This window comes from Scyliorhinus canicula, chromosome 8 (genome assembly GCF_902713615.1).
Source record: "Scyliorhinus canicula chromosome 8, sScyCan1.1, whole genome shotgun sequence".
NCBI lineage: Eukaryota > Metazoa > Chordata > Chondrichthyes > Carcharhiniformes > Scyliorhinidae > Scyliorhinus > Scyliorhinus canicula.
The window spans coordinates 188533016-188559768 of NC_052153.1; the positions used below are offsets into that span (position 1 = coordinate 188533016).

Consider the following 26753-nt stretch of genomic DNA (forward strand, 5'->3'; position numbering starts at 1 on the left):
CATTAATGAGTGTTTCAGCAGCATACGAGCTGAGGGAGGGGTGGAGTAGATATGTTATGAAGGTAGAAACAGGCGGCCTAAGTAGTGACATTGATGTGTGGTTGCAAGCTCATCTCAAATATGGCACCAAGATTGTGGCCAGTCTGGCTCAGCCTCAGTTGCAGAGAGAGGGATAGTGAAAACATTTTATTAAGGCATTTGTGATTTTTTTAAACAACAATTTCGAATGCAAACATAACGCAGTGAATAACACCCACCCAACCAACAACCATACCCAGCCAACATGGCTTACACAGAGTTCCCCAGTCCCCCCTCCTCCTCTCGCCTAAACTATCTCCCCTCTGCCGCCCCCCCTCCCTAACCGCCTCCCACCTCCCCCCTATCGTATCTGCTAACAGCTTAATTTTCCCCGAAGAAGTCGATAAACGGCTGTCACCTCCAGGCGACCCCTAACGCCAATTCTCTCAGGGCGAACCTGATCTTTACAAGCCTATGAAACCCGGCTACGTCACTAACCCAAACCCCCGATTTCGGGGGCTCCGAGTCCCTTCACGCCAACAAGACCCGTCTCCGGACTACCAGGGAGGCAAAGGCCAAAACATCAGCATCTCTGGGCCCCTGGACTCCGGGGTCTTCCGACACTCAAAAGATCACCAGCTCTGGACTCAGCGCCACCCTTGTCTTTAGTACCGTGGACATGACATCGGCAAATCCTTGCGAGAATCCCCCAAGCTTGTGACAGAGAGGGATAGTGTTGCTTGTGGGAATTGAATTCCCAAAAGCTTTAGCCCTTTCACTACTTACTTGAGGGAATCTGCACATACATTACCTGATGTCAGACAAGCAGTCTGGCAGTGGGGGAGGCAGAGCTAGGTGTCATTTAGGTACATGTGACCACTAATGCCGTGTGCTTGAATTATGTCGCTGAGGAACATGTAGGTGAGAAATATTGGAGGTGGGGCAGAGGTGGGTAGGGATAAATCTGTGGTAACCTGGCAGGGCTTAGTTTTACACCCGATTAAATTGGGTATTTCAAATTAAAGAATTGGGCAGCACGGTAGCCCAAGTGGATAGCACTGTGGCTTCACAGAGCCAGGGTCCCAGGTTCAATTCCCCGCTGGGTCACTGTCTGTGCGGAGTCTGCACGTTCCCCCGTGTCTGCGTGGCTTTCCTCCGAGTGCTCCGGTTTCCTCCCACAGTCCAAAGACGTGCAGGTTAGGTGGATTGGCCATGATAAATTGCCCTTAGTGACCAAAGGGTTAGGAGGGGTTATTGGGTTACGGGGATAGGGTGGAAGTGAGGGCTTAAGTGGGTCGGTGCAGACTCGATGGGCCAAATGGCCTCCTTCTGCACTGTATGTTCTATGTATCTATGTATCTAAATCAAGCCAAAGCCACTTCAGCACACAGCCCCATGGGAATTCGAACTGGCCAAGTTCGAATACACTGAAACCAGACAGACTGCCAGGACATGTCTGGACCTGCCCTGTCAGCTGGCCATCAAGAGATAATCGATCCAATTGAGATACACTGATCTATTGTTGAAAGCCCAGATTGAGCCAGATTCTCGGGTGCCTAGAGTTTCCGCCGTCACCTTATTTGGTAAGGGTGTACATGCGAATAATGTCACCGGAAATGGACAACTGGGATGGGCCAAGGTGCCCTGTCAATCTGGCATCAATCGGATCATTGGATACTGGAATCCCCTTCTGGAAGGCCAAGGGAAGTCGCAAAAGGGCGCAAAGCCAAAGGGGATAGAAAAAGGCACTCCGGCACCTCGTGAGCGAAGACGCAACCAGACCAGAGAAGGAAGGAAAGAAGGAAGAAGCTGCCAGTGAGAAACACCTGAGTGACGACGGACCAGAGGGACTCGAGCAGCCACAGCCCTACCATGCCATCTTTACAGGTAGTATAAACTAATCTTGGTTACCTCTAGAATATATTTTGTGGGTAACATACAGGTAATTGTGTTGAATAAAGGAGGTCTGAATTTACACCCGTGTTTGTACTTTGTTCTCTGCGATATTAAGGATACCTAGATAAAACATTTATGTAAATAAACTGGTTGAAAGTATCTGAATTGGACAGATACAACAGTGGCACCCCAGAAGGGACTTCGATAAGAAGTGACCATGTTACTCCGACAACCCCATATATTCCAACACTCTGCCTGAGCTTGAATAAAGAGAGCAAATGCCCTAGGTGATAAGAGGTCTTGAGTGAAAGATTAATACAGATTTCAACCAGCGAATTGGGCCATAAACTAGGAGATACTGCTTTTCATACTGTGTATTCAGTTATGATAGCCGAGAGAATTGGGAATACTCTGTGGGAGGGAATTTAGTATAAACCAGACACCTATCCCGATTGATTCCCATACCCTTCGTTACTAAGCCAGAACATTAAAAGAATTGGCCAGTCGCACCGATTGGGAGGAAGTCCTCCACATAGAACATAGAACAGTACAGCACAGAACAGGCCCTTCGGCCCTCAATGTTGTGCCGAGCCATGATCACCCTACTCAAACCCACATATCCACCCTATACCCGTAACCCAACAAACCCTCCCCTTAACCTTACTTTTATTAGGACACTACGGGCAATTTAGCATGGCCAATCCACCTAACCCGCACATCTTTGGACTGTGGGAGGAAACCGGAGCACCCGGAGGAAACCCACGCACACAGGGGGAGGACGTGCAGACTCCACACAGACAGTGACCCAGCCGGGAATCGAACCTGGGACCCTGGAGCTGTGAAGCATTTATGCTAACCACCATGCTACCCTGCTGCCCCCAAAATCATGCTATTTATAGTATGCTGACTGTCCATGTCAATTCTCTCAAAGTGCATCGCTTCACACTTCTCCACATTGAATTTCATTGACAATGCTTCTGTCCATTTCAGTGTCACAAGAATTTTCCAGCACTTTCAAACTTTATGATGCTGCTCCGTAAGGATGTGGGCCCCGATGACAAGCTGAACGTCTGCTCGGCTATTTCAGAGTCAACCACATCGCTGTGGGCCTGGAGTCACATGTAGGCCAGACCCAGGTAAGGACGACCGATTCCCTTCCCTAAAGGACATTAGTGAACCAGATGGTTTTTTACAACAATTGTTTCATGATCATCATTAGACTTTTAATTCCAGATTTTTATTATTCTGCAGTAGGCAGGATTCGAACCTGGGTCGCCAGAGCATTACCCTGGGTTTCTGGTTTACCAGTTCAGCGACAATACCACTAAGCCACTTCCTCCCCAGATCATGTATTTGAATTAAAAAAAACTCAAATCGGTACAGTGGACCGACACCCCAAAATCGGACTAGGAGTCCGATAAGATTTTTGGAGGCAGGCCCATAAAGAATTGGGTAAACGGGCCCTCAAACTAAGTAAAGCAATTGCGATTGTCAGTTAGAACATAGAACATTACAGCGGAGTACAGGCCCTTCGGCCCTCGATATTGCACCGCCCTGTGAAACCCTTCTAAAGCCCATCTGCACTATTCCCTTATCGTCCACATGCCTATCCAATGACCATTTGAATGCGTTGAGTGTTGGCGAGTCCACTACTGTTGCAGGCAGGGCATTCTCTTACTACCCTTAGTACCCTTACTACTCTCTGAGTAAAGAACCTAGCTCTGACATCTGTCCTATATCTATCTCCCCTCAATTTAAAGCTATGTACCCTCGTGCTGGACATCACCATCCGAGGAAAAAGGCTCTCAATGTCCACCCTATCTAATCCTCTGATCATCTTGTATGCCTCAATTAAGTCACCTCTTAATCTTCTTCTCTCTAACGAAAACAGCCTCAAGTCCTTCAGCCTTTCCTCATAAGATCTTCCCTCCATACCAGGCAACATCCTTGTAAATCTCCTCTGTACCATTTCCAATGCTTCCACATCCTTCCTATAATGTGGCGACCAGAACTGCTCGCAATACTCCAAATGCGGCCGCACCAGAGTTTTGTACAACTGCAACATGACCTCATGGCTCCGAAACTCAATTCCTCTACCAATAAAAGCTAACACACCGTACGCCTTCTTAACAACCCTCTCAACCTGGGTGGCAACTTTCAGGGATCTATGGACATGGACACCGAGATCTCTCTGCTCGTCCACACTACCAAGAATCTTACCATTAGCCCAGTACTCTGTCTTCCTGTTAGTCCTTCCAAAATGAATCACCTCACACTTTTCTCCATCAAACTCCATTTGCCACCTGTCAGCCCAGCTCTGCAGCTTATCTATGCCCCTCCGTAACTTGTAACATTACAGTCCACAACTCCCACCAACTTTAGTGTCATCTGCAAATTTACTCACCCATCCTTCTACGCCCTCCTCCAGGTCATTTATGAAAATGACAAACAGCAGCGGCCCCAAAACAGATCCTTGTGGTACACCACTAGTAACTGCACACCAGTCAGAACATTTCCCATTAACCACCACCCTTTGTCTTCTATCAGCTAGCCAATTTCTGATCCAAACTGCTAAATCACCCTGAATCCCATGCCTCTGTATTTTCTGCAATAGCCTACCGTGGGGAACCTTATCAAACGCTTTACTGAAATCCATACACACCACATCAACTGCTTTACCCTCATCCACCTGTTTGGTCACCTTCTCGAAGAACACAATGAGGTTTGTGAGGCACGACCCCCTACCCTTCACATAACCATGTTGACTATCTCTAATCAAATTATTCCTTTCCAGATGATTATACATCCTATCTCTTATAAACCTTTCCAAGACTTTTCCCACAACAGAAGTAAGGCTCACTGGTCTATAGTTACCGGGGTTATCTCTACTCCCCTTCTTGAACAAGGGGACAACATTTGCTATCCTCCAGTCTTCTGGCACTATTCCTGTGGACAAAGATGACTTAAAGATCAAAGCCAAATGCTCAGCAACCTCCTCCCTAGCTTCCCAGAGAATCCTAGGATAAATCCCATCCGGCCCAGGGTACTTATCTATTTTCACACTTTCCAGAATCGCTAACACCTCCGCCTTATGAACCTTAAGCCCTTCTAGTCTAGTAGTCTGTATCTCAGTATACTCCTCGACAACTTTGTCTTATTCCTGTGTGAATACAGATGAAAAATGCTCATTTAGCACCTCTCCTATCTCCTCGGACTCCACGCATAACTTCCCACTACTGTCCTTGACTGGCCCTACTCTTACCTTAGTCATTCTCTTATTCCTGACATATCTATAGAAAGCTTTACGGTTATCCTTGATCCTACTTGCCAAAGACTTCTCATGTCCTCGCCTGGCTCTTCTTAGCTCTCTCTTTAGAGCCTTCTTAGCTAACTTGTAACTCTCAAGCGCCCTAACTGAACCATCACGTCTCATCTTTACATAAGCCTCCTTCTTCCTCTTGACAAGTGTTTCAACTGCTTTAGTAACCCATGGTTCCCTCGCTCGACCACTTCCTCCCTGCCTAACAGGTACATACTTATCAAGGACACGCAGTAGCTGCTCCTTGAACATGCTCCACATTTCCATTGTGCCCATCCCCTGCAGTTTTCCTCTCCAGTCGATGCATCCTAAGTCTTGCCTCATCGCATCACAATTGCCTTTTCCCCCAGCTATAACTCTTGCCCTGCGGTGTATACCTATCCCTTTCCATCGCTAAAGTAAACGTAATCAAATTGTGCTCACTATCACCTACCTCAAAATCTACCTGTCCTGGTTCATTACCCAGCACCAAATCTAATACGGCCTCGCCCCTCGTTGGCCTATCTACATACTGCATCAGGAAACCCTCCTGCACACATTGGACAAAAACGGACCCATCTAAAGTACTTGAACTACAGTGTTTCCAGTCAATATTTGGAAAGTTAAAGTCCCCCATAACAACTACCCTGTTACTTTTGCTCCTATCCAGAATCATCTTGTTTAGAACAGCTCCGAGGAAGCGAGAAGAGGCTGATTCAGGTCAAAAGAATCAGCACAGCTCAGATAACACAACAGAAGCATGATCTACAGGGTGTTAATGCGCGCATCCAGCAGTGAGAGGAAAGGAACAATAGTAACATGATGTTTCTGTTGGGAAAATTTCCTGTCCTACAACCCCTTAATTCATATTATTAGCCATTGTATCATCAAATATCATTAGGTTGAGAAAATGATTGTCGCAGACAACCTGGTACCTGCTGTAAGAATGGGTTCAGTTTTCAGGTATAAAGAAAAGCTTCAAAAATTGAGATTGGGGTGTGCTGGTTGATGGAAGTAAGTTACAGAAATGAAAAATAAAGTTATTTACATAAATAGATGGAAAGTAGCTTCAAAAATAAATATTCCAAAAAGTATAAAACACTGGCAAGATTGCATGTATAAGTGGTTAGCACTGTTGCTTCACAGCGCCAGAGTCCAGGTTCGATTCCCAGCTTGGGAGACTGCACAGTCTGCACGTTCTCCCCGTGTCTGCATGCATTTCGTCCAGGCGCTCCGGCTTCCTTCCACAAATCCTGAAAGACGTGCTTGTTAGGTGAATTGGACATTCTGAATTCCTCCTCTGTGTACCCGAACCGGCGCCGGAATGTGGCGACTAGGGGCTTTTCACAGTAACTTCATTGTAGTGTTAATGTAACTTACTTGTGACAATAAAGCTTCTTATATTTATTAGGTACAGATATCAGCTAAGCTGAAGTTAACTAAAGCCACAATTGAATGCCAAAATGCATTGGAAAAAAACAACTGGTCAGTCAGCATTCTCATGGTAAAGCTTTATAAGTAGTTTGTAGCCAGAAAAGCCATATAGGCCCTTTGAAAGATTTAGCCTGGTGGTTAGGATTGAGGAGTGGGATATGGCTTAAATGTAAATATACATGTTTGTATTTATTTTCGCTATTGAATATGATACAGCAGTAGGTATAAATGCTTTATATTGATTACTTGAATGTAAATACATAAATGGCCTTAGTTTGGTTTGATGTAGTGAAGAGTGATCAGATACTGGACTTGATTACATTTAATGTAATGTTACATCGAACATTGGAGAAAATTGGAGCAGTACTATGCGTGCCATTGATTTAGCTGACTAATAGTTATTTTTGAGATGTGGACTAGTTTGGACTGACTGAAGAAAGCACTTGGAATGAATGCTTGCATACATGTGCCAAGACCCCCAAAGGGGAGGGTAAATGCTCCTCTGATGATAGCTAAACATTAAAAAATGCATCATGTCCTGATTTAATACCGGCAGGAAATGAAGGAGCTAAAACTGATATTAAATTTTTTAAAAGACTTCTCCAAAGAAGAATGCACCTTTTGGGTAGCAGCAGGTTGTGCAGAGCTGTTCAAATAAAAAAAAAGTTCATTTACTGAACAGCTTGGAGAATTGCCTAACTACCTAATCTATCAAAATATAACAAGCAAATCAAGTAATTGCATGACATTTTAAGCTATGCTTCCAAATTGTTTGGACCTTTTAGCATGAAAACAGAGCCAAGCACTTAAAATTACAGAAGGACAAGACGTACACAGTGCAGAAGGGTAATAGATAAAACAGGTGCCTGTAGGTCATTGGCGCAGTCAAGGGCCAAAGATCTCAGAAACCTTATACGGAAGATTGGTCAATTCACTTGTGTTGGTATTCCGAGGCTGGAATCGACTGCACCCTAGCCCAGGGTGTCATAACACTATATTAATGACTTGGACAAGGGAAGTGAATGTACTATTGCCAAGTTTATAGATGACACAAAAATAGGTGGGAAGGCAAGTGATGAAGATTACATGAAGAGTCAGGTTAAGTGAGTAGGCAAAAATTTGGCAGGTGGAATATAATGTTGGAAAATGTGAACTTATGCACCTTGGTAGGAAGGATAAAGGAGCTGAATATTATTTAAATGGAGAAAGACTGCAGAAAGCTGCAGCACAAAGGGATTTGGGGGTCCTCGCGCATAAATCACAAAAAGCTACCATGCAGGTTCAGCAGGGCATAAGGAAGGAAAGTGGAATATTGGCCTTTATTTCAAAAGCAATGGAGTATAAAAAGTCTTGCTAAAGCTATACAGGGCATACCTGGAATACTGTAAACAGTTCTAGTCCCTTATCTAAGGCAAGATATAATGGTATTGGAGGCAGTCCAGAGAAGGTTCACTAGTTTGATCCCGGTATGGAAGGATTTTCTCATGAGGAGAGTTTGAGTATGTTGGGCCTGTACTCACTGAAGTTTACAAGAATGAGAGACTAGTTTATTGAGGCTTAGCGGATTCTCCGGTTTGGCAGGGAGATGCCAAGAGGTTGTTTCCCTTTGTGGGAGAGTCTAGGACCAGAGGGCATAATCTGAGTGAGGAGGTCACTATTTAAGACAGAGATCAGGAGGAATTTCTGCTGAGAGGGTGGTGAATCTGTGGATTTATTTACTGCAGAGGCCTCTTGAGGCTGTGTTTAAAATGTCCAAGGCTGAAATAGACAGATTTTTAATCAGTAAGAAAATCATCAGGTATTATGGATAAGGCGGGAAAGTGGAGTTAGGATTATTATATCAGATCAGTTAGTATCTCATTGCATGGCAGAGCAGATTCGATGGACTGAACAGCCTATTGCTTTTCCAAGGTCTAATGGTTTAACCCTTAGTATTACACTGGAACATCATCCTCGGGTACAAAGAGTCACAAGAAAGATAAATTATAGTTATGAGAGCAGCACGGTGGCGCAGTGGTTTAGCCCTGCTGCCTCACGGCACCGAGGTCCCAGGTTCGATCCCGGCTCTGGGTCACTATCTCTGTGTGGAGTTTGCACATTCTCCCCGTGTTTGCGTGGGTTTTGCCCCCACAACCCAAAGATGTGCAGGGTAGGTGGATTGGCCATGCTAAATTGCTGCTTAATTGGAAAAAATGAATTGGGTACTCTAAATTTATAAAATAAAAATAAAAATTATAGTTAGGAAGAAAATGTTGTAAATGGACTCCTTCCCATGTAACAAAATCTAATGCAGCCATTTGCATTTGAAGCGATAGTCACACTTAAGCTTCAGGTCCTCAGTCTGTGTATCCTCTGTTCCCATTAGTTCTTTGTAAATATCTGAGACTCTACCCTCACCTACCTCTCCCCTCGATACTACCCTGTCCTGCCTCCCCTTTGGCGGGAGGTGTGGGAAGGACGGCACCTGCCTGCGCACAAAATCCCGCACCTGTAAGTATCTAAAGTCATTCCCTCCCACTAGCCCAAACTTCACCTCCAACGCCCTCATGCTCGGGAAGCTCCCTTCCAAGAACAGATCACCCACTCTCGCAATCCCCGCCCTCCGCCACAGTCGGTATCCGCCGTCCATGTTCCATGGGGCAAATCGGTGATTGCCGCAGATTGGGTTCCACACCGATGCTCTCACTTCCCCTATGTGCCTCCTCCACTGGCCTCAGATCCGAGGAGCAGCTACCACTATAGGGCTGGTGGAGTACTGCGCCGGCGGGAGCGGCAGAGGTGCCATAACCAGGGCTGCCAAACTGGTGCCTCTGCATGAAGCAGCTTCCATCCACTCCCAAACCGACCCCGTATCCACCATCCATTTCCTTATCATCGCTATGCTGGCCGCCCAGTAGAAGTTGCTGAAGTTCGGCTACGCCAGCCCCCCTTCCCCTCTGCTCCTTTCGAGCATCACCTTCCTCACCCGCGGGGACTTCCCCGCCCATACAAATCCCAGGATAATTTTATTCAGCCTCTTAAAGGACCTCGGGATGAAAACGGGGAGACACTGAAATATGAACAAGAATCTCGGGAGAATTCTTAACAGAATGCAGCCTCCCCGCTAGTGACAGCGGGAGCGCATCCCAACACCAGACCTCCTCCCTCACTCGTTCGACCAGTCGGGACAGGTTGAGCTTATGCAACTTGCCCCAGTCCCATGCCACCTGTATCCCCAAGTATCTGAAGCCCTACCAGCCTGAACGGCAACCCCTTCAGCCTACTCTCCTGGCCCCTCGCCTGAATTACGAACAACTACCTCTTAGCCATGTTCAATTTATATCCTGAAAACCGGCCAAATTCCCTCAGGGTTTCCATGATAGCGTCCATCCCCGCCATTGGGTCCGATACATATAACAGCAGGTCATCCGCGTATAACGAGATTTTATATTCCACTCTCTTCCCCCCCCCCCCCAGACCAGCCCTTTCCAGTCCCTTGAAACTCTCAGAGCAATTGCCAGGGGCTCTACGGCCAGCGCGAACAGCAGTGTGGAGAGAGATCAACCCTGTCTTGTCCCGTGGTGCAGTTTAAAGTAATCGGATGTCGTCCTATTTGCCCTTACACTAGCCTCTAGGGCCTGATATAACAGCCTGACCCAGTCAATGAACCCCTCCCCGAACCCAAACCGTCCCAGCACCTCCCACAGATCCCACTCGACTCAGTCAAAAGCCTTTTCCGCATCCATAGCTACCACTATCTCTGTCTCCCTGCTCTCATCATAATCACATTAAACAGCATTCTTAGATTGGCCACCAGTTGCCTACCCTTTACGAACCCTGTTTGGTCCTCCGCAATTACGTCCGGTACACAGTCCTCAATTGTAGTCGTCAAGATCTTGGCCAATAACTTAGCATCTACGTTGATCAAAGATATCGGCCTATAAGACCCACAAGGTCTTTACCCCGTTTCAGAATAAGTGAAATAGTGGCCTGTGACATCGTCAGGGGTAGAACCCCTCTGGTCTCTTGCCTCGTTAAAACCCTGACCAGCACCGGCCCCACTATCTCGGCAAACTTTTTATAAAACTCCACTGGATACCCATCCAGTCCCGGGGCTTTACCCGACTGCATGACCTTCAGGCCCCCTAATACCTCTTCAATCCTGACCAGGGCCCCCAGTCCGTCTACCAACCCCCTACCCACTCTTGGGATGGTCAGTCCGTCCAGGAATCGCTTCATCCCCTCCGGTCCCCTGGGGAGTTCTGAAGTGTACAGCTTACTATAAAAGTCCCTAAACACCTTGTTCAGCCCTGCCGGGTCCCCCACCAAATTTCCCTCCCCATCTGCTATCCTTCCCATCTCTCTAACCGCTTCTCTCTTCCTTAGTTATTGCGTGAGCATTCTGCTGGCCTTCTCTCCGTGCTCATATATCGCGCCTTTTACCTTTCTAAGCTGCTCTCCGGCCTTGCCTGTAGTCAGCACCCCAAACTCGGCCTGCAGCCTCGGTCGTTTCCCGAGTAACTCGGGGATTCTGCGTAACTCCTGTCCATCTGTAAAATTTCCTTAACCAGTTGGTCCATTTCTGCCCTATCTGTCCTGTCCCTATGAGCCTGGATTGAGATCAGCTCCCTCTCACCACTGCCTTCAGTGCCTCCCAGAGCACCGCTGCTGAGACTTCTCCGATATCATTTACCTGCAGGTAATTCTGCATGCATTTCCTGAGTCTCTCACACACCGCATCGTCTGCTAGCAATCCAACTTCCAGCCTCCATTGTGGGCGCTGAATGCTATCCTTACGAATCTGTAGATCTACCCAGTACGAAACTTGGTCCGATATGGCAATTGCCGAATATTCATGTCCCCACCATCCCGGCCAACAAGTCCCTACTTATGACAAAGAAATCAATTTGGGAATACACCTCGTGTACGTGGGAGTAGTACAAAAACTCCCTCGCCAACGGCCGGCTGAATCTCCACGGATCAGCTCCCCCCCATTTGCTCCATGAACCCTCTCAGTTCCTTTGCCAGTGCTGGCAACCTGCCCGTTCTTGAACATGACCGGTCCAGGCTCGGGTCCAAGACTGTGTTAAAGTCCCCACCCATGATCAGTTTCCACGAGTCCAAGTTGGGGATCTTCCCTAGCAACCTCCTGATAAAATCCACATCGTCCCAATTAGGGGCATACACACTAACCAAGACTACTTTCACCCCATCGAGTTTACCCCTAACCGTAACAAATCTGCCGCCCCCGTCCGCAACTGTATCCTCCGCCTCAAATTGAACCCTTTTATTATTTTTTTTAATAAACAATTTTATTGAGGTAGTTTTTGGCTTTATAAACAGTTACAGACATCATCAGAAAGAAAGCAAAAAAGGCAAAAATGTGCAAACATCCACGTACTTTCAATACTTCCATCGTAACATATTGCACAAGCCCGCTCCCCTCCCACCGGTACTACCCGCCATATTTTCCCTCCTACTCTACTCTACCCCCCCTCCCCCCTGCTGACGCTCACTCTCCCGCAAAGTAGTCAATAAATGGTTGCCACCTCCGGGTGAACCACTGCACAGATCCCCTCAAGGCGAACTTAATTTTTTCCATCCCCAGGAAACTCGACATGTCCGCAAGCCACCACTCAGTCTTCGGGGGCTTCGCGTCCCTCCACGCCAATAATATTCGTCGCCGGGCTATCAGGGAAGCAAAGGCCAACACATCGGCCTCTTTCACCCCCTGGACGCCCGGGTCTTCCGAAACCCCAAAAATTGCCACTCATCACCACCCTTGTTTTTAGCACCTGGGACATGACCCCCGCAAATCCCTCCCAGTACCCCCTCAGCTTAGGGCATGCCCAAAACATGTGAACATGGTTCGCTGGTCCTCCCGCGCACCTAGCGCATTTGTCCTCTATCCCGAAAAACTTGCTCATCCGAGCCACCGTCATATGGGCCCAGTGAACGACCTTAAATTGGATCAGCCCGAGCCTAGCACATGTCGCGGCCGAATTTACCCTACTCAGGGTCTCTGCCCATAGCCCATCCTCCATTTCCCCGCCTAGCTCCTCCTCTCATTTAAGTTTCAGTTCCTCTATCTGGGACCCTCCCTCCCTCATGAGCACCGTATATATACACCCGAGACTCTGCCCTCCCCTTCTTTCCTTCTAGAGACTATTCTGTCGAGGATCCCCATTGGCGGGAGGCGCGGGAAAGATGGGACCTGTCTACGAACAAAGTCCCGCAACTGTAGGTATCTAAAATCATTTCCCCATACCAACACAAATTTCTCCTCCAAGCTCCTCAAACTCGCGAAGCTCCCTTCCCGGAATATATCACCCACCCTTCCCGCCCCTGCTCGTCGCCATACTCGGAACCCCCCATCCATACTGCCGGGGGCAAACCGATGGTTGTCGCAGATTGGCGCCCAGACAGACGCCCCCATCTCCCCCACATGCCTCCTCCACTGGCCCCATATCTGCAGGGTCGCCACCATTACCGGGCTAGTGGTGTACTTGGCCGGCGGCAGCGGTAGAGGAGCCGTGACCAGGGCTTCCAAGCTGGAGCCCCTGCACGAAGCCGCCTCCACCCACTCCCAAATAGACCCCGTACCCACCATCCACTTCCTTATCATTGCGATGTTGGCCACCCAGTAATAATTGACCAGACTCGGCAAAGCCAGCCCTCCCTCGCCGCGGTTCCTCTCCAACATCGCCTTCTTCACCCGCGGGGATTTTCCCGCCCAGACAAAGCTCATGATCAGCCCGTTAACTCTTTTGAAGAAGGACTGTGGGATAAAGATCGGGAGGCACTGAAAAATAAACAAAAATCGAGGGAGGATTGTCATCTTTACAGTCTGCACCCTCCCTGCCAGCGACAGTGGGAGTGCATCCCATCTCCGAAACTCTCCCTTCATTTGCTCCACCACCCTGGCCAAATTTAACTTATGCAGCCTGCCCCAGTCTCGTGCCACCTGGATTCCCAAATACCGGAAATTTTCCTCAACCAGCCTAAACGGTAGCCCTCTCAATCTGTTCTCCTGGCCCCTTGCCTGGACCACAAACATTTCACTCTTGACCGTATTTAATTTGTATCCTGAGAACTGGCCGAACTTCCTCAGCATTCCCAGTATAGTTCCCATCCCGGCCACTGGGTCCGACACGTACAGGAGCAGGTCGTCTGCATAAAGAGAAACCCTGTCTTCAACCCCGCCCCTCACCATCCCCTTCCAACCCTCTGCGGTTCTCAGCGCAATCGCCAGCGGCTCTATGGCCAGCGCAAACAGCAGCAGGGAGAGCGGGCAGCCCTGTCTGGTCCCTCGGTACAACCTAAAGTACTCCGACACTTCTCTGTTGGTCCTGACGCTGGCCTTCGGGGCCTGATATAATAATTTGATCCAATCCACCAATCCCTCCCCGAACCCAAACCGTCCGAGCACCTCCCATAGATAGTCCCACTCCACCCGGTCAAAGGCCTTCTCGGCGTCCATTGCCACCACTGCCTCCACCTCTCTACCCGCCGGGGGCATCATTATCACATTGAGCAATCTCCTCAGATTGGCCGCCAGCTGCCTACCTTTCACGAACCTCGTTTGATCCTCCCCAATCACCTCCGGTACACAGTCCTCCATTCTACCCGCCAGTACCTTTGCCAGGAGCTTGGCGTCTACATTAATCAGGGAGATTGGCCTGTAGGACCCGCACGCCTCTGGGTCTTTACCCCGCTTCAATATCAGAGATATGGTGGCTTGTGACATTGTCGGCGGCAGGGTCCCTCTGTCCCTTGCCTCATTGAAAACCCTCGCCAAGACCAGGCCCACCAGCTCAGAGAACTTCCTATAAAACTCTACTGGGTATCCATCCGGCCCTGGGGACTTCCCCGACTGCATAGCCTTAAGGCCCCCCAATACCTCCTCTACTCTAATCGGGGCCCCCAGCTCTTCCACTCGCCCCCCCACCAACTGTTGGGAATGTTAACCCGTCCAGAAACCTTTTCATCCCCTCCGGTTCTTCCGGCGGCTCCGAAGTATACAGCTTACGATAGAAGTCCCGGAATACCCTATTCAATTCTGCCGGGTCCTCCACTTTGCGCCCCCCCTCGTCCCTCACTCTACCTATTTCCCTGGCCGCCTCCCTCCTCCTGAGTTGCTGCGCTAACAGTCTGCTAGCCTTTTCCCCATGCTCGTACACCACTCCCCTCGCCTTCCTATGCTGTTCCACGGCCCTGCACGTGGATAGTGCCCCCAGTTCCGCCTGCAGAGTCTGCCTCTCCCCGAGTAAAACCTCCCCCAGGGACTCCGTGTGCTCTTCCTCTATCCGACCCATTTCCCTGACCAATCTATCCATCTCTGCCCGGTCTGCCTTGGCTCTGTGGGCCCCAATTGAAATCAGCTCCCCCCGCACTACTGCCTTTAGCGCCTCCCACAAGGTCGCCGCTGAGACCTCCCCCATGTCATTCACCTGCAGGTAATTTTTTATACATTTCCGAAGCCTCTCGCAGATCCCCTCCTCCGACAGCAGTCCCACATCTAGCCTCCATTGCGGGCGTTGATAGCTCGCTCCCCCGAACTGCAGGCCCACCCAATGCGGGGCATGGTCTGAAATGGTAATTGCTGAGTATTCCGTGTTCTTTACCTCCCCCATACAGTCCCTGCTTAGTACAAAGAAATCTATCCTGGAATATACTTTATGGACGTGCGAGTAAAACGAGTAGCCCCTTCCTGTTGGCTGTCTATCTCTCCAGGGGTCCACTGCCCCCATTTGCTCCATAAACCCTTTCAGCTCCTTGCCATTGCTGAGAGTCTACCCGTTCTGGGACACGACCGATCCAAAGTCGGGTCAAGGACCATGTTAAAGTCCCCTCCCATTATTAGCCTGCGAGAATCCAAGTCCGGGATCTTCCCCAGCACTCTTTTAATGAAGTCCACGTCATCCCAGTTCGGGGCATATATATTCACCAGCACCACTCTTCTCCCCTCCAGTCTGCCCCGTACCATCAGGTATCTGCCCCCCCTGTCTGCGGATATGCCCTCTGCCTCAAATTGCACGCGCTTGTTGATCATGATTGCCACCCCTCTGGACTTCGAGTCCAAGTCCGAGTGGAAGACCTGGCAAATTCAGCCCTTCCTTAGCCTGGTCTGGTCCGACACTTTCAGATGTGTCTCCTGCAACATAATTACGTCCGCCCTCAGGGCCCGCAAGTGCGCGAACACCCGCGCCCTCTTAACCGGCCCATTCAGTCCCTTGACGTTCCAGGTGATCAGCCTGGTCGGGGGGCACATCCACCCCCCCCCCACCCCGCCGGTCAGCCATAGCCTTTCTCGGGCCGGCCCCTGGCCCGTGCGTCGCGCCATTTCTGGCCCGCCCTTTGGTTGCCTCCACCCTCTACCTCCTTTCCAGTGCCTATTTCAAGTCCCTCTCCCGTCAGCAGAACAACTCCCCCCTCCCCTAACCCCATCCCCCGATACCTCCACCCCTGCCATCTACTGGCTGTAACTTCCCCCCCATCTGACTCCCTTGACTAGCCAATCTGCTAGCCCAGTGACTCAACACTCCGGCGCCTTCCTGTCTATTGAACCCTTTTATTAATCAGGATCGCAACCCCCCCTAGTCTTAGTGTCGAGCCTTGAATAAAGATCTGACTAACCCAACCTTTCCTTAGCCTAACCTGGTCTGCCACTTTCAGGTGAGTCTCCTGCAGCATGACTACGTCTGCCTTCAGAACCCGCAAACATATTGCGCCCTCTTTACCGGCCCGTTTAGCCCTCTAACATTCCAGGTGAACAGCCTGGTTGGGGGGCACTCTCCTCTCTCCCCCCCCCCCCCCCCCCCCCCCCGCACTCTCTCCCCCCCCGCACTCTCTCCCCCCCCTCCCCACACTTGCCGATCAGCCATCCCCCTTTCCTTGGCCAGCCCCCCAGCCATGTGTCGCGTATCCTCTGGCCCGCCTCCACCCATGACCTCCTCACAGTTGCCATGTCCACTTTCCATCCTCGTCAGCAGATCAACTCTTTCTCCCCCCCCCCAAAGCAACACCATCCTACCGTCTAACCCCTGCTCTAATCTAACTATATGAACGCCCCCCACCTGGCTTCCGCTGACTAGCCCACCCAGCTAGCCTGGTGGCTCCCAGTTTCGGCACCAGCGCGTCTCTCACCCGTTGTTCCCTGGCTCCCCTCCCCCCGCCAGCCCATCCATACCACTTCCCCAAACCAGCCCTGCTTAAAGAAAAACTCTATACAAGTCAGAAACATCCCCAACTATAGTGCAATTTAAATCAAACAAATAGAGATAAGAAGTACTAGGCACTCTCAGCCCTTCCCCTCCACACACAAAAAGATTGCAAAAAAAATTCCCGCGAAACCCCCATCATAACCGCACCTTTTTAACTATTTTCTTTTTTATATTTTTCCCCTACCAAAACTCCAACCAAACAAGAAAGCCAAAAAGGAAACATTCAAGGGAACCCTGAAAAAGAACAAGAAAAAACACCTCGCAACTAAAATACATCAACCTAAAAAAGGGCAAAAAAACCCCCGAAAAGAACAGACCCAAGCATGCAGGCATCTCTCACAGCGAGAGAGAAACAAAATAGACTTACAAGTTCTACCATGAGTCCAAGAGTCCTCAGCTCACGGCCAGCCCATGCTTAACAAGGTCCATCGCCTCTTCGGGTTCCTCAAAATAGTGGTGCTGGCTCTCATACGTAACCCACAGTCACGCTGGAAAAAGCAGCCTGAACGTCACTTTGTTCTTGTACAAAATCTCCTGTAGCCTGCCTGTAGCCTCTCCTCCTCCTGGCCACCTCAGTGGTCAGGTCTTGGTAAACACGCAGGGTGCTATTGTCCCAAGTACAGCTTCATGTGCTCTTGGCCCATTGCAGAACCTGCTCCTTAGAACATAGAACATAGAACAGTACAGCACAGAACAGGCGCTTCGGCCCTCGATGTTGTGCCGAGCCATGATCACCCTACTCAAACCCACATATCCACCCTATACCCGTAACCCAACCCCCCTTAACCTTACTTTTTAGGACACTAGGGGCAATTTAGCATGGCCAATCCACCTAACCCGCACATCTTTGGACTGTGGGAGGAAACCGGAGCACCCGGAGGAAACCCACGCACACACGGGGAGGACGTGCAGACTCCGCACAGACAGTGACCCAGCCGGGAATCGAACCTGGGACCCTGGAGCTGTGAAGCATTTATGCTAACCACCATGCTACCGTGTTGCCCACTATCCTTGTCGAGGTACCTGTGGAACCGGACCACCATCGCTCGTGCAGGACCCCCTCGTCGCAGCTGCCTCACCTGCACTCTGTGTGCCATATCCACCACCGGCGGGCAAGGAAACACCTCGTTCCCCAGCAGCTTCCGAAACATATACTCCACATACGCAGCAGCATCCAGCCCCTCAGCCCCCTCCGGGAGGCCAACAATTCTTACATTCTGCCGGCGAGATCTGTTGTCCAGGTCCTCCAGCCCTTCCAGGAGCATCTTTTGCTAATCCCTCAACCTCCGAATCTCCACGTCCGCCACCGTTTGAAAGTCAACCTGCTCCTCCACCGTCTTCTCCAGCTTCTGGAGCTTCTCAGCCTGATCATCCAGCCATTTTTCCACTCAGTCAATCGACTTCTGGAGCGGCTCCAAATTATCGCACTTCAGAGTTAAAAAGCCCTCCTGCATGGCCTGTAGGACCTGCTCCATTGTAGGCTGGGCTGTCGGCGTCTTGCTCTGGACATCAGCCATATTGGTCTCTCTCACAGCCTCAACCGTGCCCTTCCTTGACCACTTCTTCTGCTATTTACGGTCCCTCCGGTTTCTTAAGTCCATACAACTCCGTATGGGTTCAGCGCCCGAGTACTATTGCTTTCCAGTTCCGCGCTCAAAAGGGCAAAAAAGTCAGGGGAAAAGGTCCAAAAGTCTGACGAAACGGGAGCCACCAAATGTGCGACCAACTTCCTCATAGTCGCCACCGTATCTCAGAATTCTTGGAAGATTTGGAGAACTGAGGGCAGAGAAAGAATATCTGGATCATCAGTCTGCCTGAAGGAGTGGATCACAAGACTCCTGTTCAAATTCTTTTGAGAGTTGGCTGCCACATTTTCTTGGGCTGGATGTGAAGGCGGGGCGTTTTCATTCGGAAAGGGCGCATTGTATCCTGTCTTTGAGGTTGAGGGACAAACGTCTCAGGCCTATAATCATTTGCTTCCACAACTGTAAAGATTGCCAGAGGGTCCTGCAGTGAGGTGTGACCTGGCTCCATGAAGCAGTGAGGATCTCCTTTTCTGGGACTTTCAGCAGCGGCGTAGCTGAGGCGTCAAGGCTTCGATGAAGCTCGAAGGCTACTCAAGGCAGCTGGAATTATGCATTATCCCGCGACCCTGAAATGATATCCAATGTTTCCGTTAAGTCTTTAGATGATCCGACTAGTGCGTTGGCCTTCGTTAAATTCACGGAGGGCAAGGAATTGAACTGATAATCCGCAAATTTGAAATCTGACTTTCTCCCTGTCATGTTGTTGTTTGTCTGATTTCATTGTCGCACATCCTGCTTAGTGGGAAGTGTTAACATTTGAGTGCTGCATTGAATATCTTTTTCTTGTCCTTGAGTGTTCAACACCATCCAGGACAAAGCAGCCCGCTTGATTGCTAGCCTTTCCACAAACATTCAAACCCTCCACCATCGATGAACAGTGGCAACCGTGTGCACCATCTACAAGATGCACTGCAGGAATTTGCCATGGTTCCTTAGGCAGCACCTTCTAAATCCATGACCACTACCATCTAGAAGGACAAGAGCAAAAGGTACCTGGGAACCCCACCACCTGGAGCTTCCCCTCCAAGTCACTCACCACCCCAACTTAGAAATATATCACCGTTCCTTCACCGTCGCTGGGTCAAAATCCTGGTACTCCCTGACCCAACAGCTCTGTGGGTGTACCTATACCACATGGACTGCAGCGGTTCAAGAAGGCAATTCACTACCACCATCTGAAGAGCAACTAGGGATGGGAATAAATGCAGGCCTAACCAGTGACGCCCGCATCCCATAAATTAAGGTATTTTATCCAAGAGAAGAACATGTTAGGGATATTCTGGCGCCTCTGGTGTTGGAAATGGGGGAGGAGCGTTATGGCGCACGCTGAATGTGGGGCGAAAATCCTATTCTACTTTTCAGATGGTCTACTCAATGGCAATAACTGATTTTAAACCTTGCTTTTGGAATGTACGGAAAAGTCATCATCCTATCAAAGGAAAAAGATATTTTCTTTTCTTAAAGAGAAAGTTGTCACAGCCCTGTTACAGGAGTCACTTGGATAACAAGGAGCACTTAATGCGGGAATGGGTGGGGCAGGTCTTGCTTGCTTCTTTCCCAACGAGAAGCAAGGGTGTAGCAGTTCTGGTCAACAAGAATGTTCCCTTCAAAATGAAGCAGTGTGTTAAGGATTAGGGAGGCAGGTATGTGATTATGAAGGGCTTAGTACACAGAGGAACTGTCTCAATAATGAATGTATATGCCCTGCTAAATTATTGCCCGGAGTTTATCACTCAGGTTTTATTTTACTTTGCAGAACAGTGAACAAAGAACAATACAGTACAAGAACAGGCACTTCGACCCTCCAAGCCTGTACCGGTCATGATACCACCAGAGTTGACCTCGGCTAACTCTTTTGTGGGTGGAGACTTTAATTGTCATCTGAATCCCTTGATGGAGAAACTGTGTTACTAGAAATCCCCCCACCTTGCAGGCTAGAAGACTGGCATTGGCATGTGAGGACATGGGATACCTTGGCGTGTAGAGGACCTTGCAATCTATAGATCAGGATTATGCTTTTTTTCTTAGCCCCTCATTAATATCACATTTTTTGTGCCTAGGTCGATCCTATATTTAGTGTCCTCTTGCTCTATGGGTAGCATTGTAATCTCAGTCCATGCCCCCGTCTTCCTGGAATTTTTGTTCAAGAGCCCTCCCTGCCGCTTTAGGTCATGCAGGTTTGTCGCCTCCCTGCTTTGGGATAAATCATTTATTATATAGTTTAATAAGGAGTTTGAGGTTTTGTTTTTTATTCGGTTAATTCCCTTTCTAATGTCTCTCCTTTCACTCTGTGGGAAACCTGCAATGCCTATGCAAGGGGTTGGGTTATTTCTTACATAACCAACAAAAGACAGAGGGCGCGATTCTCCCCCCCCCCCCCCCCCCCCCCCCCTCGCCGGGTGGGAGAATAGCGGGAGGGCCTCCCGACATTTTTCACGCCCTCCCGCTATTCTCCCCCCCCCCCCCCCACACGAATCGCCGCTCGCCGTTTTTTACGGCGAGCGGCGATACTCCAAGGCGAATGGACCTAGCAGCCGGCCCTTCACGACCGTTTCAACACGGCAGCAAACACACCTGCTCGCTGCCGTCGTGAAACGGGCGCCAGATGCCCGTTTTGGACGGGAGCACCGCGACTGTGCTCGGGAGGGGATAGGCCCGCGATCGGTGCGTACCGATTGTCGGGCCAGCGTCCAAAACAGACGCGCTCTTTCCCTTCCGCCGCCCGGCAACATCAAGCCGCCACGTCTTGCCGGGCGGCGGTGGAGAAAGACGGCACCGCGCATGCGTGGGTTTGTGCCGTCTGCGTGATGAAGTCATCCGCGCATTGGAACCGGCAACCCGCGCATGCGCGGATGACTTCACATTCTCGCGCAACGAGGTCGCGGCCGGGAAAGACGGAGGCCCGCTCCTAGTTCCCCGGGTGGGGGTGAATTAGGTGCGGGGAGCGGGTTCCGAGGCCGTCATGAACCTCGGCCGAGTTCACGATGGCCTTCACGAATTTGGTCCCCTGCGGAGAATTCCGCCCAGAGAATGCTGGAGATCCAGCCGGTTGGAGGTTTGTTTGTCTGACGTGAAGGAGAAGTACAGAAGGGCTCTTAGCAAGTAATTGTTGAAGGAGGATAACACAGCTAGGGTTGCTCTTGATTCTTTATTGACACAGCAGACCAAGAGAAATCGAAGGTTAATAAAGCAAAAACTGCATGAGTTTGGGAATACGCCCAAATGGCAACATGTGGCACAGTGGTTAGCATTGCTGCCTCACTGCACCAAAGGCCCGGGTTCAATTCCATAAAGCTGGTGACTGTCTGTGCGGTTTTTGCACATTCTTTCTGTGTCTGCGTGGGTTTCCTCCGGGTTTTCCGGTTTCCTCTCTCAATCCAAAGATGCACAGGTTAGATGGGTTGGCTATGTTGAATTGCCCCTAGGTGGGGTTATGTTTGGGGTAGCATTGTGGATAGCACAATCGCTTCACAGCTCCAGGGTCCCATGTTCGATTCCGGCTTGGGTCACTGTCTGTGCGGAGTCTGCTCATCCTCCCAGTGTGTGCGTGGGTTTCCTCCGGGTGCTCCAGTTTCCTCCCACAGTCCAAAGATGTGCAGGTTAGGTGGATTGGCCATGATAAATTGCCATTAGTGTCCAAAATTGCCCTTAGTGTTGGGTGGGGTTACTGGGTTATTGGGATAGGGTGGAGGTGTTGACCTTGGGTAGGGTGCTCTTTCCAAGAGCCGGTGTAGACTCGATGGGCCGAATGGCCTCCTTCTGCACTGTAAATTCTATGAATCCAACTTACTAATTGGCCTTGTAGACTAATAAGAGGGAGGACTCTTGGGCTGGGGGATTCGGCGTCAGTAGGGTGCTCTTTCAGAGGGTTGGTGCAGACTCGATGGGCCGAATGGCCTCCTTCAGTACTGTAGTGATTCTATGAATCCAACTTAGTAATTGGCCTTGTAGACTAATAAGAGGGAGGACTCTTGGGCTATCTCCTCTGTGCCAAACTCAGGAGATAGGAGAAAAACTGAGATATTACCAGGGCATTTGGTGATTTTTCTGCTGAATTATATAAATCTGGTGATGTGATGACATGCATGGTGGGATTCATCTCTTTCCTCAAGCTCCCGGTGATTTGATAGGATCAGCTTTTGGTCCTTAGTGCTCCTATCTCTAAAAATGAAGCGGCTGTGGCTATCAAGTAACTTCTGCTCTGCAAAGCCTCGGGCCAGATAGTTTTGGGTTTACAGGGAATTTAAGGGTCTGTAAATTGGTTGGTATGTACGGTCACTCCTTTTGAGACAGGTCTGCTGCGACTGGCGCTTCGGGAGGCAAACAGCTCCCTGATTTTGAAGACAGGCAAGGACCAGGAGGAATGTGCCTCCTACAGCCCAATCTCACTTCTGAAATATTGATTTGAAGTTGTTATCTCAGGTATTACGAGGCGGTTAGAGGGAATTCTTCCAATGATTGTTTGGGACGATCAGATTTTCCAGTAACAATGTTAAAGGTTATTGAATGTAGAAGTAAGCGCTGGACAAGCTGGTGATCTCCTTAGGAGCATAGAAAGCCTTTGAATTAACTGGTGTACACATTGCGGAGATTTGGGCTGGGTGAGGAATATATTAAGTGGGTTCAGGTGGTGTACCATAGATCCTTGGCGACAGTACTCACGAATGGTTTAAGGTCCAAGAACTTTGGTTTGCCAAGAGGGACTAGACCCTGACCCCTAAGCATTAACCATAGAGCCGCTGGCAAAGGTTATTAGGCCTTGATATTAGGGCTGGGTCGTGGAGAGAAGTAGCACAAGATTACACTTTATGCTTTAAAGTCACCCTGTCTTGTTTCTTCTGATATTTGCGCTGAAAATGGTTTGGTTGCATAATTTGTAAAATAAAACAAAAATCAGATAAAAATATATATATATATTCAAAAAAGCCCTTACAGAGAGCAAATTGAAACACCATGGATAGGTCCATTGCCGTGATACATTTCTAGTGCTACACAGCACTTCCTAAATTAAAATTTCTTTTTGACTATGTCACACTGCTCAAACTCAAGGAATATTTCCTTCAGCATTAATAAAAAAGCAATATAGCATTTCGTTTCAGAACAAGCACTTGAGACATTCTTGTCCTACCTTATTCCTCATCTCTTTGAACTCGCGTGGGTCAGTGTTTAGTGGCACAAACTGGTTGGGAATTGGACCAGCAGATTCTTTTGTCCACTATAAACATCAAGAATACCAAATGGTCAGTATCCAGGCCAGTTTTTATAACTACAAAACAAAGTGAAACTGTAGATTGAAATAAATCATGCATTTACTAAAAACATTCAGTGCGTAAACATGGATTGCAGCAAGAGCATTGAACCAATGCTGATACACTGTTTCTCACATATCAGCGTAACTGTTTGAGATTGTTCACAAGTTTTGCCAATTGTACTTGTTCACTTGCACACACTAGAAATGATAACTTAAGAAAGTTTTATCCATTTGGGGAAATATTTGCCTGGTGTGACTGTCAAATTGATCCAGACAATGATCGCCAAATCATCCAGAAATGCGGTTTTGATTCAATGGTTACATAAATATATCAAGCATGGTCAAATAACGGCAATTAAGAATTCTGCCCATCTCCTACTGAGAGCAATGCCATCAACCAAACATCTTTGGTAGTGCATTTTGCAAGGGGTTAAGTTTTAACATTCTGAGTAAAAGTGGTTAGCCAATAAAGCTGTGCCAACAATTCTTTTTTATTGCAGGCATTGTTGACTAGGCCAGCATTTATTGCCCATTCCTAATCGCCCCAGAGAAGATGGTGGTGAGCTGCTTTCCCGAATGGCTGCAGGTATGTGTTGTAGGTATGTGTTAGGGGGGGGACAACCAGGATTTTGACCCAATGACAGAGAAGGAACTTTTAGTAAATAACCACTCGGAATTTTGTTAAGGGTATTATGTGTTCCAATTCATAGAACCCCTACAGTGCAGAAGGAGGCCATTCGGCCCATCGGGACTGCATCAACCCCCTGAAAGTGTACTCCACCCAAGCCCACTTGCCCGCATATCCCCGTAATCCCTTAACATAACCTGTGCACCCCTGGACACTGAGGGGCAATTTAGCATTGAAGGAATTGTTGAAGGATGTCAATGTTGGGAAATAGAGCCTTTTTTCCCTCACCAGATATTACAGTAAAGTACACCCAGATTAGTGCAATTAAACGAGTGATACATTTCTTTCTACTCTGGTCAACAGGAACATTTAATCATAGTGGTGCACCTCCTAATGCATGTTCATATCTCTTACCAACCATCCTTGTGGCGTCTATGCTGAAGAATCATATGTGATTTTGAGTTGTGGATTTGTGTGCAGCAGAACAGAGAGTGATTAAACTCATTCTGCTTAAGCAACTTTAACTAGAAGAGAACTAAGGGAAACCTAATGGGATTGATGCTACTAAAATCAATCAAGTGTTACTAAAAAGGGGCAGAATGTGCTTATACAACATTGCTTCATTGCTCTGCAAGATTTACACGAAAGCAAAATTAAAGCATAAAATGACCAGTAGAAGGAAAGGAAGGGGTGGTGGTGTGATATCGGTAGTCCAGAAGCTTGGTGAAGGAGTTTTTTTAATGTGCAAGTCATGAGCGGGCATCACCAAAGTTCTGTACTGGAAACTAGAATACTAATTTATCTTTAGAATCTTTTGTGGACACGAACACTAGAATTAACAACCCAGATTTTACAATATTTCCATGGTTAATTTAGTGATTACTAGCATTGCTGATCACTTCTGAAAATACATTTTCAAAACCACCCCGCAGCAAAACCACCACAAGCAAATTTTAAGCACTTAATGATATTTTTGTTAAAGGCTGAATCCTATCCTCCATGCATACTTTTTTTCTGTAGATGAGTGGGTCTGACTAGTTGATCATAACTTGCAGCCGACACAAGTAAACAATTAATCTTCTATGTTCCAATGTACTCATACTGAAGCTTTGACCAGTTGATCAGAACCCACCAAGCGTACAAACAATGTGCAGAGAGAATAAGCATGAGCCATTTCAAGTCTGTGAATGCCACAGACCTTTTAAAAATTTCTCTCAGAAATAATGCATTTAGAATTTATGTAAAAAATAACAGAAAATAAAGCTTTGGATGTTCATCATTCCTAAAAAAAAGGGGGGGAGAAATTGGGATGGATATGGAAGAATGAATACTCACTCATAACCATTCTTCTGACAAAAAAATTACAGCACCTTTTCACCAGAAATAATTTTAACACAGTCAAAACAAAAATACCACAACTAATACTATATTGAGAGAGACCACCACATTAGAACAATCAAAATGGAAAAAAAACCTTTCTTTTGTTTTTTTTTTATAGAAAAAATGACATGACATTAAAAATGATAAATTTAAAAAGATTACTTAGTCTTGAGAAATCTTACGTACAAAATGATAGCAAACCAATCAGGGCTATGATACAGCCATCACTGTTGTGACCACGCCAAACTTCTGGTTATAGATGGACAAGACAGACCAAACAGAATGTTCATACATGTGAACTCACCAATAGCTCTTTTGAAAAAAAGCACACGAGTGTTTGATAAACTGTAATCGCATAATTTGCTGTAATTTTAAAATTCTAAGCTGGAAATCTTACTCAAAGCATCAGTGAGCTACAACATCACTTATATAAATGTAGCACTCTTAGCTGACCAACAACTCTGGGTTTGGAATTAAAAGATGATTTGTTAAATTTGAGTTGAGATCAATTTTGGTCAGAATGTATTTTTGGAAAGTAGGATCACCAAATGAGTAATTACCTAGGATTACATTAATTTTCCTTTAAGTACATGTATAAGTCATGTACAATTTGAGATCCAAGGCCAAAATCACCTGAGTAAACTTGTTCAGGATTAAGTTTAATTGAAACATTGCTTTGGAATGGCCTGGAGATGAGCCAGATCTGATTTGTAGAAGATTAAATTTAATAATAAAAAGGTATATGCCAGTGAATTTATACCCTGAATGACTGTTATTACATATCCTATGTTCCTGCAGAAAACTAATGGGGAAGGGTAATCAAATCATACAAAACTATGGAGCGGCTTTGTTCTTCAGCACTTTAAATTCTTCATTCATCTTCAACTAATTACTCACAAAAATTAGTCTCAAATCCCAAGTAATTTTAACTTTTCAGAAATTAGCTATAGATAGTTCCATTAAAATGAACACAGAAAATAGATACAGTAATGAAAGGCAAATTCTTCAGCATTAAGTCCTTCACCTGTAGGTTTTAACCTTGTGATTCAATTTTTAACAG

General features: G+C 47.8%; 1 protein-coding gene across 7 annotated transcripts in view; it reads right to left on the reverse strand.

Annotated features, from left to right (window-relative positions):
- add1 (adducin 1 (alpha)) overlaps positions 1–26753 on the reverse strand; it is a 211472-nt gene that overhangs the window by 47380 nt on the left and 137339 nt on the right. For all 7 annotated transcript variants that reach the window (XM_038805871.1, XM_038805874.1, XM_038805875.1 and 4 more), the window contains exon 11: positions 23563–23649. In XM_038805871.1, coding sequence (XP_038661799.1) covers positions 23563–23649 — 87 coding nt within the window. The remainder of the gene's footprint in view (positions 1–23562; positions 23650–26753) is intronic.